Genomic DNA, 15849 nt, shown 5'->3' on the forward strand with positions numbered 1-15849 from the left:
ACCGCCCTGGTCAGAGGGGCCACTGGCCAAGGGGAAAGAGCTGTAGGTCAGCACTAGGTTCCTGAGACCACCAGCAATAGGCTTTTCCTGGCGGGTGGCCCCCACCCAGCTGACAGGTGAGGCATGGGGGGAAACCAGCACAGTCCCAATGGAGAGTCAGCTGCTGCTAGAGACCAGGGAGGGGGAAAGCCTGAGGCCCAGGGTGCTGGGGTCACAGGGGGGCAGAAGGCCTCACGCCTTCTGTGATATCTGCTTTCATCTATAGGACAGCTGTGCATTCCTCCCCTTTAACGCTGAGAAATGGGTGCTATTTTCCCCACGCTAGAGATAAAGAAGGGGACACTGTCTCCTTGTAGACTCATACGCACAGAGAGAGAGTTAGATGATCTGGAAGCTGGTACTTTAATGCCTGGACTGTTCACATTCCTTCCTAGCTGCCCCCCCCCAAGACAATGTCCCGCAGCAAGGGACCCTGCACAGCGCAGGTGCAGCCCCTTGGTACTCCCTCACTGTCATTCTGTCCGCTGTGGACCCCAAACCCGTGGGCTGAGTTCTGACTCTGCGTGGCACCCACCACTCCAGGATTCTCTCTTCTCTCTCTCTTCCTTTCCTGCCTCACCCCTCGACGTGCTCTGACTTTCCTTGTGCTCGCTTTCCAAAGGGTGCCCATTCCTCAAGTGCAGATCAAGGGTCTCCAAGGGCCCCTGGATAATGTCATCCATAGACACCTCTGCTTTAATCCTGTGCTAGAATTTCACCTGACCTCTAGCACGCACGACCTGTTGACCTGTGGTGTCACCCCAGCTGACGATGATCCCTGAACTTGGGAAATGTTCTGCGTGTTCCAAATCTCTCCTGACGCCTTGCCCAAAGCAGGCACATAACACAATTTGTGTATTAACTGAGACTGAAAGTAACAACAGTTAGTCCCATGAAAATTCTGAAATCTGGCTGGAAGATGGAGATTGAGCACTCTGCTCTGACGTGGGGGTTATCTGGAAATTTCTGCTTGTGACTCTGGTTGCTAGGAGTTGGTTCAGCCTGAGCCTTTTGTTTCCTTAATACAAACATATGAGTTCCTCCTGTATTACTGAGCTGGTCTCCTCGTATTCCTGAGAAGCATGCAGCACTTCCGTGTGCTGGAATTTCTCTTCCACACGCAGTGCGGCTGCAAATCAGCAAGGCATGCTGGTCACTTACAATCGAATCTGACTGCAAACCACTGAAAAGGAAGACAAATTTCAGTAGCCAAAGTGGGAATCAAGTTTTAAAAGCAAATTTCTTTCCTACGTGAACACCGGGGTTCAAACACCTGTGTCTGCATGTGTTAGGAGAGCAGAGCTGCAGAATTCGGTGTGAGGATGAGGATGTGGGCGTGTGAATCTGAATCAGGCAAGACCTGCTCCCAGAAGCAAGTAGGACATTCACTCAAGTCACTCAACAAATACATCCTTAAGCACGTACCAGTAGAGGCTCTGTGCACGGCTCTAGTGAAACCAAAGGAAATGACAAGAGTGCACGGTGGACGGGAGCTGACAGAGTAACACCAGCAAACAGGCCATTGCAATCGAGCCTGAGTCCTGCAAGGGAAGCTAGCCCAGTGCAGTCAGAAAGACCTTCTAGAAGGCATGAAGACCAAATGAGATCTGGAGGATGAGGGGGCAACCTGAGGAAGGGTGGGAGGTGTGGGAGGCAGGAGATGTGGGGGATGAGTTTGCATGGGCCTCGTCCTGAGCTGAGAGGCAGCAGGGAACATCGAGCTGCTTTGTCCAGAGCCGTGAAGCTCTTCTGGGGAGATGAGTCTGAACAGACTGCCGGACTAGACCATGAGGAGTCCCGGCTCAGTCCTGGGCAGTAGGTTGGATCTCTAAACCCATGGAGAGCCTGGGAAGGGAGGTAAGCTGGAGACTGGCATGCACCGCTGACTTTCACGCACAGAGTTATCCGTCGATTGCCTCCTGGGTGTCGAGCACTGTCTTAGTCAGGGGGACATGGTCATGGAGTAGTGACTGTCCTCCTGGCATCAGAGACTCACGGGCATACTGCGGAGCCTGCCATAGTACCAGGGGAGCACACACAGCTGTGCCCCATCCAGACTTCGGTTCCAGGGAGCAGGGAAGGGGGAGAGGGTGACATCCAAGTGGAGATCCGAATGACCATTAGCTGCAGGAGTGAGAGGGGCACAGCTGCTGCAGGGGGAGGCTGTGTAGGTGTGTGCCTGGGTCCCGCGGTGAGTTCAGATCAGGGCTGGGACCCTGGGGATGCCTGGGACAATCTGTGTCACCCCCTGGAGGCCTGAGAATGAAGCTAAGCAGATGAAAGCAGAAGGAATGACAGGGACAGGCAGCCGCCTCCAAGCTTGTGGGGACGCAGCTGCAGCAGAGGTCGCTACTGTGCACGTCATTGCATTCTTTGCTAGGCGGGTCCTGACTGAGGGAGACAATGGTCCCCGTTAAACCACGTTTACGTATTCTGGACCAACAGGTGAGGAAATATGGCGGGTTAGGGCAGGACAGAAGGCACGAACTGGGCGAGGGGACTGCCGCACGCCAGTGTTGGAGGTCTGCTTCCCTAACGTCTCTGGTCTTCCAAGGAAGAGGGGGCCTTAGCAATGACCGTGGGTGCTTCTACTCCTGGGAACCCAGGCAGACTGGGGGGGGGGGACGTCTGTTCTCTCTGGGCTGCTGCCCCATGCCAGCTACACTTGGAAAAAAAAATAAAAAAGTAACTATCTGGGGAAATATATAGCAAAACTACTCCTTGGCAATGTGACCCCTGCCACAGCTGCTTGGAGAGGCCTGAGGAGGAAAGAGCGCCATGGGGGTCAAACTTACAGAAAGCACTTTGACAAGGTCACTGTGTTGCTTAAAGAGGCTTAGAATCTATATAGTTTAGTGAAACCTGGTAAATTCATGTTACTACCTACTACCCCAACCACAAAGCCAGTCATGAAACCATAGAATTCACAATGATTCATCCTGCGTCTCTCCCTCTAACTATCCAAAGGCAAAGAACATCTTATCGCATCACTAACCCAAGACCCACACCCCTTGTCCAAGGGTCAAGCGCACACTTTCTGCTGGGCAATCCTGCTGGACTGGGTGAGGCTCTGCGTTGCAAGTTCGCACATAAAAACCACTGTTTGCGAGGCTTGGGGAGTGAATTGGTTCATGAGAAACCCTGCGTTCCTCGTCTTCTGTGACCATGGGGATTCCTGAAGGCCAAGAGACAGACGTTCACTCAGGAGTGCTCTCACTTACCTGCAGGCTCTGAAGGCCTCCGTAGGCTGTAAAGAGAAGCAGGAATCCAAAAGAAACCACAAGGACATTCTTCAGGCTTCTTTCCATCCTGCTGATTAAAGATGTCAACCATCAGTGGGCACGCAGACTCGTCGTTCCTAAGAGAAACCAATCGGGGCGTAGGAAAAGCAGTCTGTACCAAGAAGTCACACTCTCTCTCTCGTCTGCGTAACAGGCACAGGTGAGTTAATGGACTCGGTTATCACTGACACCGTGAAGCACCATGGGGTTGTTATTCATTCCCCTTCTCTGTCAGCTACAACAGCCAGTTTCTAACAGGGCAAAAGATTAGGACTTTGATCAGCCTGTATGTACTTGCAGGTTTCCCCTATTAATTTCTAGTAGATAGAGTCCTTACGGTAATAATGATTTACATATATGTGTATATATATATATATATATATATATATATATATATATATATATATATGACAGTACCTTTTGCATTAAAAGAAATTGTCAATTTGCAGAATGTGGATGTACCTGAGTCTTAAAGAACAAAGTATGAATGTGAGCTTCAAGATACATAGCTCAACTTCTGAAAAAGACGTAACATGATTGTAAGATCCAAGGGCCAAAGTATTGGTCTCTCAAAGGCTACGTGATTTTGTAACACCGCAAAAATTAAAAAACAGACAAACGAAGCCACAATGCCTCCTGAGTATAGCATTTTATAATTGGCAAAGGACTTTACATGCATCATTTTATGTTGTCCCAGGGGGAGCTGTGATAATTGTCACTGGAACTCTCAGACATTACTAGACAGGGAGCTGAACTTCAGTACAGGTCACAGATTTTGAATTTTTGGAAGAGAGCAATGCTGTCCAAGGGAACTTTCTGCACTGTCCCTGGCAGCCACTCGAAACATGGCTATAGTGCAGTTGAGGAACTGAAATCATCACTGCACTTAATTTTAATTAATTTAAATGTAAATAGCTACCTGTCGCGGTGCCTACCATACTGGGTAGCACCCGTCTGGTTTTAAACAACTTAACCGTATCTCACAGCTAATAAGCAAAACCACTTGTTTACCCAATTGTTTGTTCAATTCTTTCATTAAGTTGTTGGTGAACTTGATGTTTGAAGATTGTTTCCAAAGTTCTGTGAAATCAGCGATCTTTATTTAATTTGGATCTGCAAGAAAAACCTGGCGGTGTTGGTGAGCCTAACATGGTTAGGTTACTGGCAGCACCATCCATGGGAGCATGTCATTCTGTTTGAAGAGCACGATGAAGCCCTTGCAGCTTAATTTAGTCTTGTGAAAATAAAATTTTTAGGAAAATAATGGTTTTATGTGCAGGCAAAATGTGGATTGTCATACTTACTACAGATATGTAAGCAGCATTGTCCCATAAAAGACATCAACATGGAAACAAGTGAGACCTGTGGGTTCAAACACTAACCCTGTCACTTCTCTGCCGGGGAGTCTCACGGGAATCGCACCACTTTCCAAACCCACTTTCCTCTTGAAAAAGAAGAGTTTCAAAAGTTCAGGAAGCTAATAATTGTGAAAGCCCCCAAAACAGCTCTAAAACGTCGTCATCACCAGGAAATATTAGTTGGCTAAGATGACATTTTAACTTTCAGAGAAAATACCACTTGGAACAGTTTTTAAAGAAATCTAATACTTAGTATAACATTCACTTTTTCACACCAATCTTACCGATTAATGAACTCTGGCTTCTTTTTTATTTCCAGCAACATTCTAGCTTTCTTCAGCACTGGTCCGTCTATAACTATTCACAATTGACTTCCACTCTGATTTTAGAAGAACCAACTGAGGTTTTCTTCCGTCACCCACTGTGAAACGTACCCGGTCCACCTGCTGGGATTTGCTCACTGACTCCGGGGAGCAACTCCAGGGAGCTGCCACCCTAGCTCTGTGCTTATGCCGCGAAGCCTCAGTCTGCTCCTGTCTTTGCAAGCCACGTCCGTCCCTGCCCCTCTAGCTGTCCTTCTGGTCGTCAGGAGTTCACATGGAAATAACTGCTTTCATACTATCTGCTTCCACTTTCCCTCCTGGTTCTTCCCTTTTATCCCTCATAATAGCGACTTCTTAAACGAACAGTATTTTACAATCTGCCTTGGCTCTCTAGCAGAACAAAATGCTCCCCCCACCCAGTTTTAATGAGAAACAGTTCACATATACCACTGTGTAAGTTTGAGGTATGCAGCATGGTTTGATTCACATCTGTTGTGAAATGATTACCACGACCGGTCCAGCTACCACCCACCTTCTCATGTAGATACAATAAAGAGGAAAGAGAGGAAAGAGAAAAAAAAACCCACATTTTTTTGTGATGAAGTCTTAGGATTTAAAAACGTCCCTCTATTTCCTAGACATACATCCAGCAGTGTTACCTGTAGTTGTATCTATATACACAACTTACAACTTACTATCCATTCATTCACTGATGGGCACTTAGGTTGTTTCCATGTCTTGGCTATTATAAATAATGCTGCTATGGACATGGGGGTGCAGGTATATTTTTGAGTTAGCGTTTTCATTTTTTTAAAAAGATTCCATTTATTTATTTGTCAGAGAGAGAGAGAGAGCACAAGCAGGGAGAGCTGCAGGCAGAGGGAGAGGGAGAAACAGGCTCCCCACTGAGTAAAGAGCCCAATGAGGGACTCGATCCCAGAACTCTGGGATTATGACCTGAGCTGAAGGCAGACGCTTAACCATCTGAGCCATCCAGGCATCCCAGTGTTTTCATTTTCTTTGGATACACACCCAGAAGTGAGATTGCTAGATCATACTGTAGTTTTATTTATTTATTTATTTATTTTTCAAGATTTTTATTTATTTATTCGACAGAGAGAGAGACAGCCAGCGAGAGAGGGAACACAAGCAGGGGGAGCGGGAGAGGAAGAAGCAGGCTCATAGCAGAGGAGCCTGATGTGGGGCTCGATCCCATAACGCCGGGATCACGCCCTGAGCCGAAGGCAGACGCTTAACCGCTGTGCCGCCCAGGCGCCCCTGTAGTTTTATTTTTAACTTTTTGAGGAACCTCGATTCTGTTTTCCACAGTGACTGCACCAATTTACATTCCTACCAACAGTGCACAAGGGATCCTTTTCTCCACATCCTTGCCAGCTTTTGTTATCTCCTGTCTTTTTGATGATGGCCATTCTAACAGGTGTGAGGTGATATCTCATCGTGGTTTTGATTTACATTTTTGTGATGATTCGAGATATTGTGCATTTTTTCACGTACCTGTTAGTTTTTGGTGTATCTTCTTTGGAGAAATGGCTGTTCAGGTCCTTGCCCATTTTAAAATTCTTTTTTGTTTGTTTGTTTTTTTGCTATTGAGTTGTATGCATTCTTTATGTATAGTAGATATTAATCCCTTATCAGATATATGGTTTGCAAATATTTTCCCCCTTCCACAGGTTTTCTTTCCACTTTGTTGATGGTTTCTTTTGCTGTGCAGAGCTTTTTAGTTTGATGTCATTCCACTCATTTACTTTTGATTTTGTTGTTTGTGCTGTAGACATCACATCCAGAGCTTTAGTCCTGTGTTTTCTTCTAGGAGGTTCATGGCGGCAGGTCTCATATTTAAGTCTTTAATCCATTTTGAGTTAATTTTGTGCGTGAAATAAGATATGGGCCCAGTTTCATTCCTTTACATGTGAATATCCAATTATCCCAGCACCATTTATTAAAAAGACTGTCTTCTCTCCATTGAGTATTCTTGACTCCCTGTCAAAGATTAGTTAACTTTATAATGCTTGGGTTTATTTCTTACTTCTGTTCCATGGGTCTATTCATCTGTTTTATGCCAATACCACACTCTTTTGATGAATATTGCTTTATAGTATCGCTTGAAATCAGGAAGTGTGATGCTTTCTGCTTTATTCTTAGGATTTCTTTGGCTTTGTGGGGTCTTTTGTGGTTCCATATGAAATTTTAAGAGGTTTTTTTTTTTTTTCCTGCTTCTGTAAAAAATGCCTTTGGAAACCTGATAGGGATTGACTTAAACCTATAGGTGGCTTATGGTATCACTGGCATTTAAACAATATGAATTCTTCCAATCCATGAACGTGGGATACTTCTCCATTTATTTGTGTTCTCTTTGATATCTTTCATCAGTGTCTTGTAATTTTCAGAGTACAGATCTTTCACCTCCTTAAATTTATTCCTGAATATTTTATTGTTTTTGATGTTACTGTAAGTGGGATCAATTTCAATTATTTCCTTTTCTGAAAATTTGTTGTTGGTGTATAGAAATGCTACTTATTTTCATATGTTGATTTTGTATCCTGCAACTTCACTGAATTCATTGATTAGATCTAATAGTTTCTTGGTTGAACCTTTAGGATTTTCTATATATAAGATAATGTACTTTAAAAATAGAGACAATTTTACTTCTTGCTTTTTAATTCTGACAACTTTTATTTCTCTTTCTTGCGTGATTGCTCTGGCTAGGACTTCTAGTACTATGTTGAATAGAAGCAGTGAGTGGACACCATTGTCTTCTTCCTGATTCTAGAGGAAAAGTTTCAACCTTTCACCATTGAGCATGGTATTAGCTATGGGCTTGTGATATATGGTCTTTATTATGTTGAGATATGTTTTTTCTATGCCTAATTTGTTAAGAGTTTTTATTGAGAATAAATGTTGAATTTTGTCAAATGCCTCTTCTGCTTCTATTGAAATGATTGATTCTTTTCTTTCATTCCATTAATGTGATGTATCACAATGATTGATTTATACATGTCAAACTATCCGTCCTCACATTCCAAATGGTAAATCCTATTTGTTCATGGTGAATGGTCCTTTTAATGTGCTGCTGAATTTGTTTTGCTTGTATTTTGTGGAAAATTTTTGCACTGATATTCACCAGGGATATTGGCCTGTAGTTTTTTTGTTTGTTTGTTTTTCTGGCAGCAACCTTTTTTGGACTTGGTATCAGGATAATGCTGACCTCATAAAACGAGTTTGGGAATGGCCCCCTTCCTTGATTTTTTGGAAGAGCTTGGGAAGAGTTGGTATTAATTCTTCTTTGAATGTTTGGCAAAATTCACTGATAAAGCCATCTGGTCTTGGGTTTTTCTTCATTGGGAAATTTTTTATTATGGAGTCAATCTCCTTACTAGTAATTTGTCTGTTCATATTTTTTTATTTCTTCCTTATTCAGTCTTAGTAATTTATAGACTTCTAAAAAATTTTCCATTTTTATTAGGTTGTCCAGTTTGTGGGCTTAGAGTTGCTTATCCTTTGAATTTCTGTAGTATGCATGGTAATATCTCCTTTCCTATTTATAATTTAGGTGATTTTGGTCCTTTTTCTTTTTTCTTTGGTTAGATGAGGGTTTGTAAATGTTATTATTTCAAAGAACCAAGTCTTACTTTGGTTAATCTTTTCTATTGTTTTTCCATTCTCTATTTCATTTATTTCTGCTCTAATATTTACTATTTCCTTTCTTCTAACTTTGTATTCAGTTTGTACCTTAAAGCATAAAGATTGGTTGCTTATTTGGGATCTTTCTTGCTTCTTAATATAGGCATTTATTGCAATGAACTTTGCTCTTAGAACTGTTTTTCCTGCACCCCACAAGTTCTGATATGTTGCATTTCCATTTTTGTTTGTATCAAAAAACTTTTTTATTTCTCCTTTAATTTCTTCTTTGATCCATTGGTTGTTCCGGTGAGTGTTGTTTAATTTTCACGTGTTCATAAATTTTCAGTTTTCCTTTCATTATTGATTTCTGGGTTCATGACATTTTGGTCAGAGAAGATACTTGATATTATTTCAACCATTTAGAATTTGCTCAGACTTGTTTTGTGGTCTAACTTATAGTTTATCCTAGAAAATGATCCATGTGCCCCTGAGAAGAATGTGTATTCTGTTGTTGGATAGAATGCTCTGCATATGTCTATTAGGGCCATTTGGTATATAATGTTGTTCAAATCTGTTGTTCCCATATTGATTCTCTGTCTGTATGATCCCTCCATTGTTGAGAATAGGGTATTAAAGTCCCCCACTAGTGTCGTATTTCTGCTGATTTCTTCTTTCAGTTCTGTTAGTTTTCGCTTTATATATTTAGGTGCTCCAATGTTGAGTGCAGAAATATTATATATAACAATATAACAATTGTATCTTTTTGATGTATTGACACTTTTATCACCATTTAATAATCTTCTTTGTCTTTTTTTTTTTTTACCATTTTTAGTTTAAAGTCTGTTTTGTCCAATATAGATACAGCTACCTCTGCTTTTTTGCTGTTGTTGTTTCATTGGCTCAAAACGTCATTTTCCATCCCTTCACTCTGTCTATGTGTGTCTTTAAGGCTAAAGTGAATCCCTTCTAGACAGCATATTGTTAGATCTTGTTTTTTTTAATCCACCCAGCCATTCTATGTCTTTAATTGGAGAATTTAATCCCTTTATGTTTAAAATGATTACTGATAATTAAGAACTCACTGTTGTCCTTTTGTTAATTGTTTTCTGGTTGTTTTATAAATCGGTTGTTCCTTGCTTCTTATCATACTGCTTTTTTTGTGTCTTAATGTCTTTTGGTATCAGGAAGATTTGACTTCTTTATCGTGTTCTTTTTGTACATTTACTACAGGATTTTCCCCTGTGGTTATCATGAGGCTGACATAAAAAATCTTAAAATTATAACTCTTATTTTAAACTGATCATAACTCAACTCCAATAAAATTCATAGACTTCATAGTTTTACTTCTCCTCCCCTTCACATTTTAGCTTATTGTTATTGCAATTTATATTTTTTATATTGTATAACTAAGACTATTGTAGTTATGGTTATTTTTAATATTTTCATTTTTTAACTACTTTTAAACTAGAGTTGTAAGTGAATTATGCACTGCTATTATCATATTGCAGAATCTAACCATGGCTATATATTTCTCATTACCAGTGAGGTTTACACTATCTTTTTATGTTTTTATTGATGTTAATAGCATTCTTTTCCTTCATTCAGAGAATCCCTTTAACATTTCTTTTAAGGCAGGTCTGGTGATAATGAACTCTTTTGGCTTTTGTTTGTTCAGTAAAGTTTTTAGTCCTCCTTCATTTCTGAAGGACAGCTTCACCAGGTATAGAATTCCTGGTCGACAGTTATTTTCTTTCAATATTTTGTATATGTCATTCCATTTTCTCCTGGCCTGAAAAGTTTCTATTGAGAAATCTGTTTCTAGTCTTATGGGGCTTCCTTTGTAATTTTTATCTTTTCTTTTGCTGCTCTTAAATTTTTTTTTTTTTTTTTGGTCTTTGTTGATAATTTAAGTACAATGTGTCTCAGTTTAGCCCTAATTGGTTTCAACTTATTTGGGATCCTTTGGACCTCAAGGATCTGGATGTCCATTTCTCTCCTTAGGTTTGGAAAGTTCTCAGCCATTGTTACTTTAAATATGCTTTCTGGTCCTTTCTCTTTCTCTTGTCCTTCTTGAATTTTCATAATGTGAATATTGTTTCTTTTCATCGTGTTCTGTAATTCCCATACTCTTTCTTCACTCTTTCATTCTTTTTTCTTTTTGCTCCTCTGACTGAATAATTTCTAATGTCCTGTCCTCCAGGTCATTGATTCTTTATTCTCCTTGGTTGAGTCTACTTTTAAAACCTTCTACTGAATTCGTCAGTTCAGTTACTGTATTTTTTTGACTCCAGGATTTCATTTGTTTGTTTGTTTTGATGGTTGCTATTCCTTGTTGAACTTCTTGTTTTGTTCATGCATTGTTTTCCTAATTTCATTTAGTTGTCTGTCTGTTTTCTTGCAGTCCACTAAACTTCCTTAAGAGGATTGTTCTGAATTCTCTGTCCAACAGTTCATAGATCTCCATTTCTTTAGGGTCAGTTATTGGAGCTTTATTAGTTTCCTTTGGTGGTGTCATACGCACCTGATTTTCATGATCCTTGATTCATTACATTGGTATCTGTGCATCTGAGTAATTGAACTCTTCTAGATGTTACAGGTTTGCTTTGGCAGAGACAGCTCCTCACCAGTCAGCTCTGTTTGGGTTTCTGGGTGTGTCTGCTGATAATGTTCTTGGGGAGATGGGCTCTGATACTATGGTCTATTTTTGGCAAGGCAACTTTTCCAGCTCTGTGGGTAGGAACCGGGGTTGTGCTATTGGCTGAGAAAAGTTGAATAGGACTGCTGGTTTGGTTCCCTACGCAAGCGAGGCTGAAGGATGGGCTCCACAGTTGGATGGATTCTCTGGTCAGGTTTACTAGATGGTCAGGACTGGGTACTACATTCAGTACTAGATAGGGCTATGAATTAGTTTCCCTGACTTGGCAGGACAGCAGGACCAGAGCCTGTATAGCTCATGGGTTGGGGACCTGAATCACACTAGAATTCCCAGGTCAGTTGAGGCCCCTGGTTTTGCTCTGCAGATGGGGGGAAATCACTGACTGGTCTCTGTTCAAGTGGCACTGTACGTAGGACTATTGAATGGGCTATGCAACTTCCCGTGTGCTTTGTTTAGGTTGCTTACAGGCTGAAGGCTGTACTCAGTGATGAGCTGGGCTATGAATTAGATGTGCAGGGATGGCCAGGAACTGCAGGGGATGCAGCTCTAAAGCTGATAAAGTTCTTTGTTTCTTGTCTTAACTGAAGCCAACCCACACCCCAAGTTCCCTGGAAGAACAGGGCCACTAGCTTTGCCCTGCAAACTGCAGCTATGCTTGCCCTTCTCTCCACTCTAGCACTGCTGGTCACACAGCTTTCAGGAGTTGTCACCAAGCCCTCTGGTTATATGGGGCTGGAAGACACTCTGCACAGTGGGTGGGACCATGTCTCAGCCCCTACGCCTGGAAGGGAAGGGGAAAAGCTGCTCTCAATTTCCCAAACAAGCTCTCTGGTTGGGAGTGGCTGGGAGTGACCCTGGGACTTGGCCATGTATTCATTTCCCTGCTTGTGTGCAGCAAGGAAGTGTCCACGCTTGGTACTGGCTTTGCTCTGGGGGCAATTAGCTCTGCCTGCTCGCTTCTCAGGTCATGCACAGCGGGGCTGCACAGCCTCCAGGAGCTCTTGCCAGTCCTTCTGGCCAGATGGGGCTGGAAGGCACTCTCCATAGTGAGTGGGGCTGTGACTCAGCACCCTGCCTGGGCACGGGCAGACTGGGCTCTAGGGCTGGCAGAGCTCCTTGCTTGAGGATCCCAATCAGGCAGATCTGCACCCCACTAAGTTCCCTGGTCAGACCGTACCCCCGACTTGGTTTTGCAGATGAACAAGGCCTCTTGTGGGGATGACTACTTGGGCACTGCAAATATGAACTTGGTCTGCTCAGATCCCAGGGCTGGTTGTGGCAAGCACCTCCCCCCTTCTCCCTCACAGTCGAAATTCCCAGTGGTTGAGTCTTGCACATTCCCCTGCAATCCCCATGGTATGAAATCAGATTAGGGGCTCCCACAGAATGACCCACACTGCTGGGGAGGCTAGTTGTTACCCCGGGTTCCCTTTTCCCACTGCATGGACCAGAGGCTCAGGGGAGACGTCTCCGCGTGGGGCTGTGCTGGCCTGGGGGAGGAGCAATGTGGTCAATGTGTGGCCGTGTGATGGCTCCTCTTACCCAGCTGACGCGGTCGACGCGGTCTGTCCTGGTCCTGAGGTGTAGGCCCTGCTTCAGCCTCAGGCCCGTGCTCCAGGCTCCTCTCAGGGTGCTGTTCTCTGATAGTTGTCAGCTATTCTTGTGAGAGGGAACGAAGTCAGGGGCACACATAGGTATGTCGCCATCTTAGTGATGTCACTCTCCCAAAATATTTCTTAAGAGATGTCCGCGAGGACCATGCCCAAACCGTTCATGTGATGAGGGCGAGCTTAGTTGAAGCCACAATGCTTTCTTCATAATTAGAGGGACCCAGCCTCAGAAGTGTGTGTCCACTAAGTTATATATTCCTGCAGATACGCGGCTGGGACGGGGACGGGAATGGGAAATTCCAGAAACCCAAAAGCTGTTTGGACTTGTCAGCCAGTGTCAGCACTGTTAGCAATGCATGACAGGCACCATGAACCCCGGGGCCAGGGGGAGCCTCGAACAGCTGGAAACTTAGATATAAATGGCTCAAAATACCAATGATCACTTCATTCCTTACAATTAACATCAACACCTTATCACTTTGAGGAAGAGAGATGATCTCCTGGATCTGCTTGAGTCCTCACCTTACCTGAGACTCAGGAGGTGACAGGCAGGGGGTTTACCAGCCACTAGATGCCACTGTTTTGCCGACCCTGAGCTCGGCAAAAGCTCCCGGAGGGGTGCGTCCTACATCCATAAACGTCCTGCGGCGAAGCTAAGCTCAGCCTCAATTCCAAGGAAGTCTCATCAGGGATTTGCTCTTTTGAAGAAATTACTTATATAAGCAAGTTAATATCAATTTTCTTGACATTTAGACCTGATACCTTTGTTAATAAAAGCAGCATGGCACAAAGTCAAATCTGTCCTATTCATTTACTATACTTTCTTCTAATAAAGATGAACAATGTATTTGTAAGGAAGGGAGCCAATTATTGCTTACGTTTGGAATTCTTACACTTGGAAAATAAGTGTATTTGGTGCTTTTTGTTCTTTTTTAAAGTAAGAGCAATTTATATTCTCTCAACTCTGGCTTCAGAAAGCATTCTGTTAATCTCTTAGCAAGTGTTTCAAAACAGTGGGAGCCTCGCGGGGGCAGCTGGCCTGCTGGCTGGTGGGTGAGGCCGGCGGCCGTGAGGACCGAGCTGGCCACAGTGCTCTGGAGGCGGGGAGGGGGGGGGGTCCTCCTGGATCCCGTCCTCCCCCAGCAGAAGCCCCTTCAGCTCCTTCCCATCACTTCTCAGAGAGCAGAGCCCCTCCTCAAACTCAGCGGAATCAGGGCCCAGAGAGAGACCTGAAATATTCTGAAATATGTTTACTCTCACAGCGCTCGCAAAGCGTATCAGCCCGGGAGCTGTGCTGAGATCCTGGCTCTTCCCTGCCCCCAGGCCCCTCGCAAGCATTTCCACTTGGGCCACGTGAGCGGCTGGACTGCAGCCTGCATCTCAGCAGGAATCTGCCAAGCTCCCCAAGCCACCGCGTCTGCAAAGGCCAAACCCCGTCATCTTGTCCCAGAGAGAAGGAGACAGGCAGGCCATGGGGAGCACTTGGGATGCCCTACATGTGCCCTGCCAGCATCACAACACGAAGGAGTCGGAGAGGGGAAAGTCCTCACGCCATTCTCCCGTATTTGAGAGGCAAGGGAGGCGCCTGGCTTAGCACACACTCGTGTGTGCCCATGTATTCACACACACCTCTTTGTTTTTCAAGTGCACGGTCGGAGGGAAAGCTACTTGGCCGGGCCTGCCCTGTACCAGAGACGACTCTGGGTGCTGAGACCACCGCTCCGATGGTCGGCAAGGGCCCCGTTCCACGGAGGCTTAGTACCGTTGGCGGGAACAGGCAGTAAACCACAAATAGAGAAATCACACCAGTTCAGATGGGGTACACACTGTCCCCCAAATAAAGCAGGTAACGCGACAGAACAGATGGGGAGGGTGATCACATCGGCCCCCCACCCCACATCTCCACGAAGGTGACAGAGCCCACCGCTCATGCAGCTGCTCAGCTCTGCAGGGGCTGAGCCCGACCAGTCTGCTCCCCACAGAAAGTGAAAGTTCCAGCCCCGCAGCTCTCAAGCCCAGCAGACCAGAGCCCGAGGCCCTCTGATTGCACAGGGTCCCGCTGAGCCCAGGCAGCAGCTAGGAAAGCTGGACCTGTAACTGGGACAGCCAAGAGCCAAACGCACATTTGCCCACGATCCCCTGAAGAGGGCAAAGTGGTGATTATGCCCGAATGTTCTGGGTAGTTCTCAATCCATTATTTTGTCTGCACAGGCAGAGCTGCAGGATATAAAAGTACCTTGGTAAATCTCCAGAGATAATTGTGTGCCTTTGATCCCACAGCACACAGATATCCAGGAAGTTTGAATTACGTCTGCCCAGACTAAACAACGCCCCGCGTGACGATTTTACCTAGTTTTGTGCCTCCTTAGTTGCCGTCATTATCCTGGCATAGGCCTTCATAGACCTTGGAGGACGCTGGACATTTTCCTGGTTTGCTTTTGGTGGCAAGGAGAATGACTGACTTCTCCAAAGCACGTTGGGAAATCATTCACAACACCTGCTTCGCTTCAGCAAGCAGCATAACCTGTTTGCAACTACAGGTCCCCCCGGCTGCTTATCTGGGAACTACTTGACTCTCTGGGAAAGATTTGCCGGCGAGATGTGGAAAGGCAGACTGGGACAGAGCCTGGTGTGGCTGAGAACATTTTATGAAGACTTCTACTGAAGTCTTGGTTTTCGCACAAAAACACCTTAAGCTCATTTTAATTAAAAAAAAAAAAAAGATCTCTTGGAATTTAAGAAACAAAACAAATCAACAAATAAAGAGAAAAGAAACACACCAAAAACCCCCAGACTCTTAACGGCAGAGAACACACTGGTGACTGTGGGGGAGGGGGAGGGGCGGGGATTCGGGGTACATGCATGAGGACAGGCACTGTGTAGGGTAGAGAAGGGTCGACTCACTATGTCGTACACCAGAAGCTACTATAACACTGTGTT

At 44.4% G+C, this 15849-nt stretch overlaps 1 protein-coding gene across 7 annotated transcripts in view; it reads right to left on the bottom strand.

Annotated features, from left to right (window-relative positions):
* Positions 1 to 15390, bottom strand: part of UNC93A (unc-93 homolog A) — a 32617-nt gene extending 17227 nt beyond the window's left edge. For 4 of the 7 annotated variants that reach the window (XM_045776212.2, XM_045776211.2, XM_045776210.2 and 1 more), the window contains exons 1-2: positions 15259 to 15390; positions 3261 to 3397 (exon numbers count right to left, since the gene is read on the bottom strand). In XM_045776212.2, the coding sequence (XP_045632168.2) occupies positions 3261 to 3347 (87 nt within the window). In that variant the 5' untranslated portion in view covers positions 3348 to 3397; positions 15259 to 15390. Of the gene's footprint in view, positions 1 to 3260; positions 3398 to 15258 lie in introns of those variants that run through there. The other 3 variants (XM_045776215.2, XM_045776213.2, XM_045776214.2) reach the window with 2 other exon arrangements.
* Positions 15391 to 15849: the final 459 nt, after the last annotated feature.

This window comes from Ursus americanus, chromosome 11 (assembly GCF_024610735.1).
Source record: "Ursus americanus isolate L20-20 chromosome 11, mUrsAme1.1.p, whole genome shotgun sequence".
NCBI lineage: Eukaryota > Metazoa > Chordata > Mammalia > Carnivora > Ursidae > Ursus > Ursus americanus.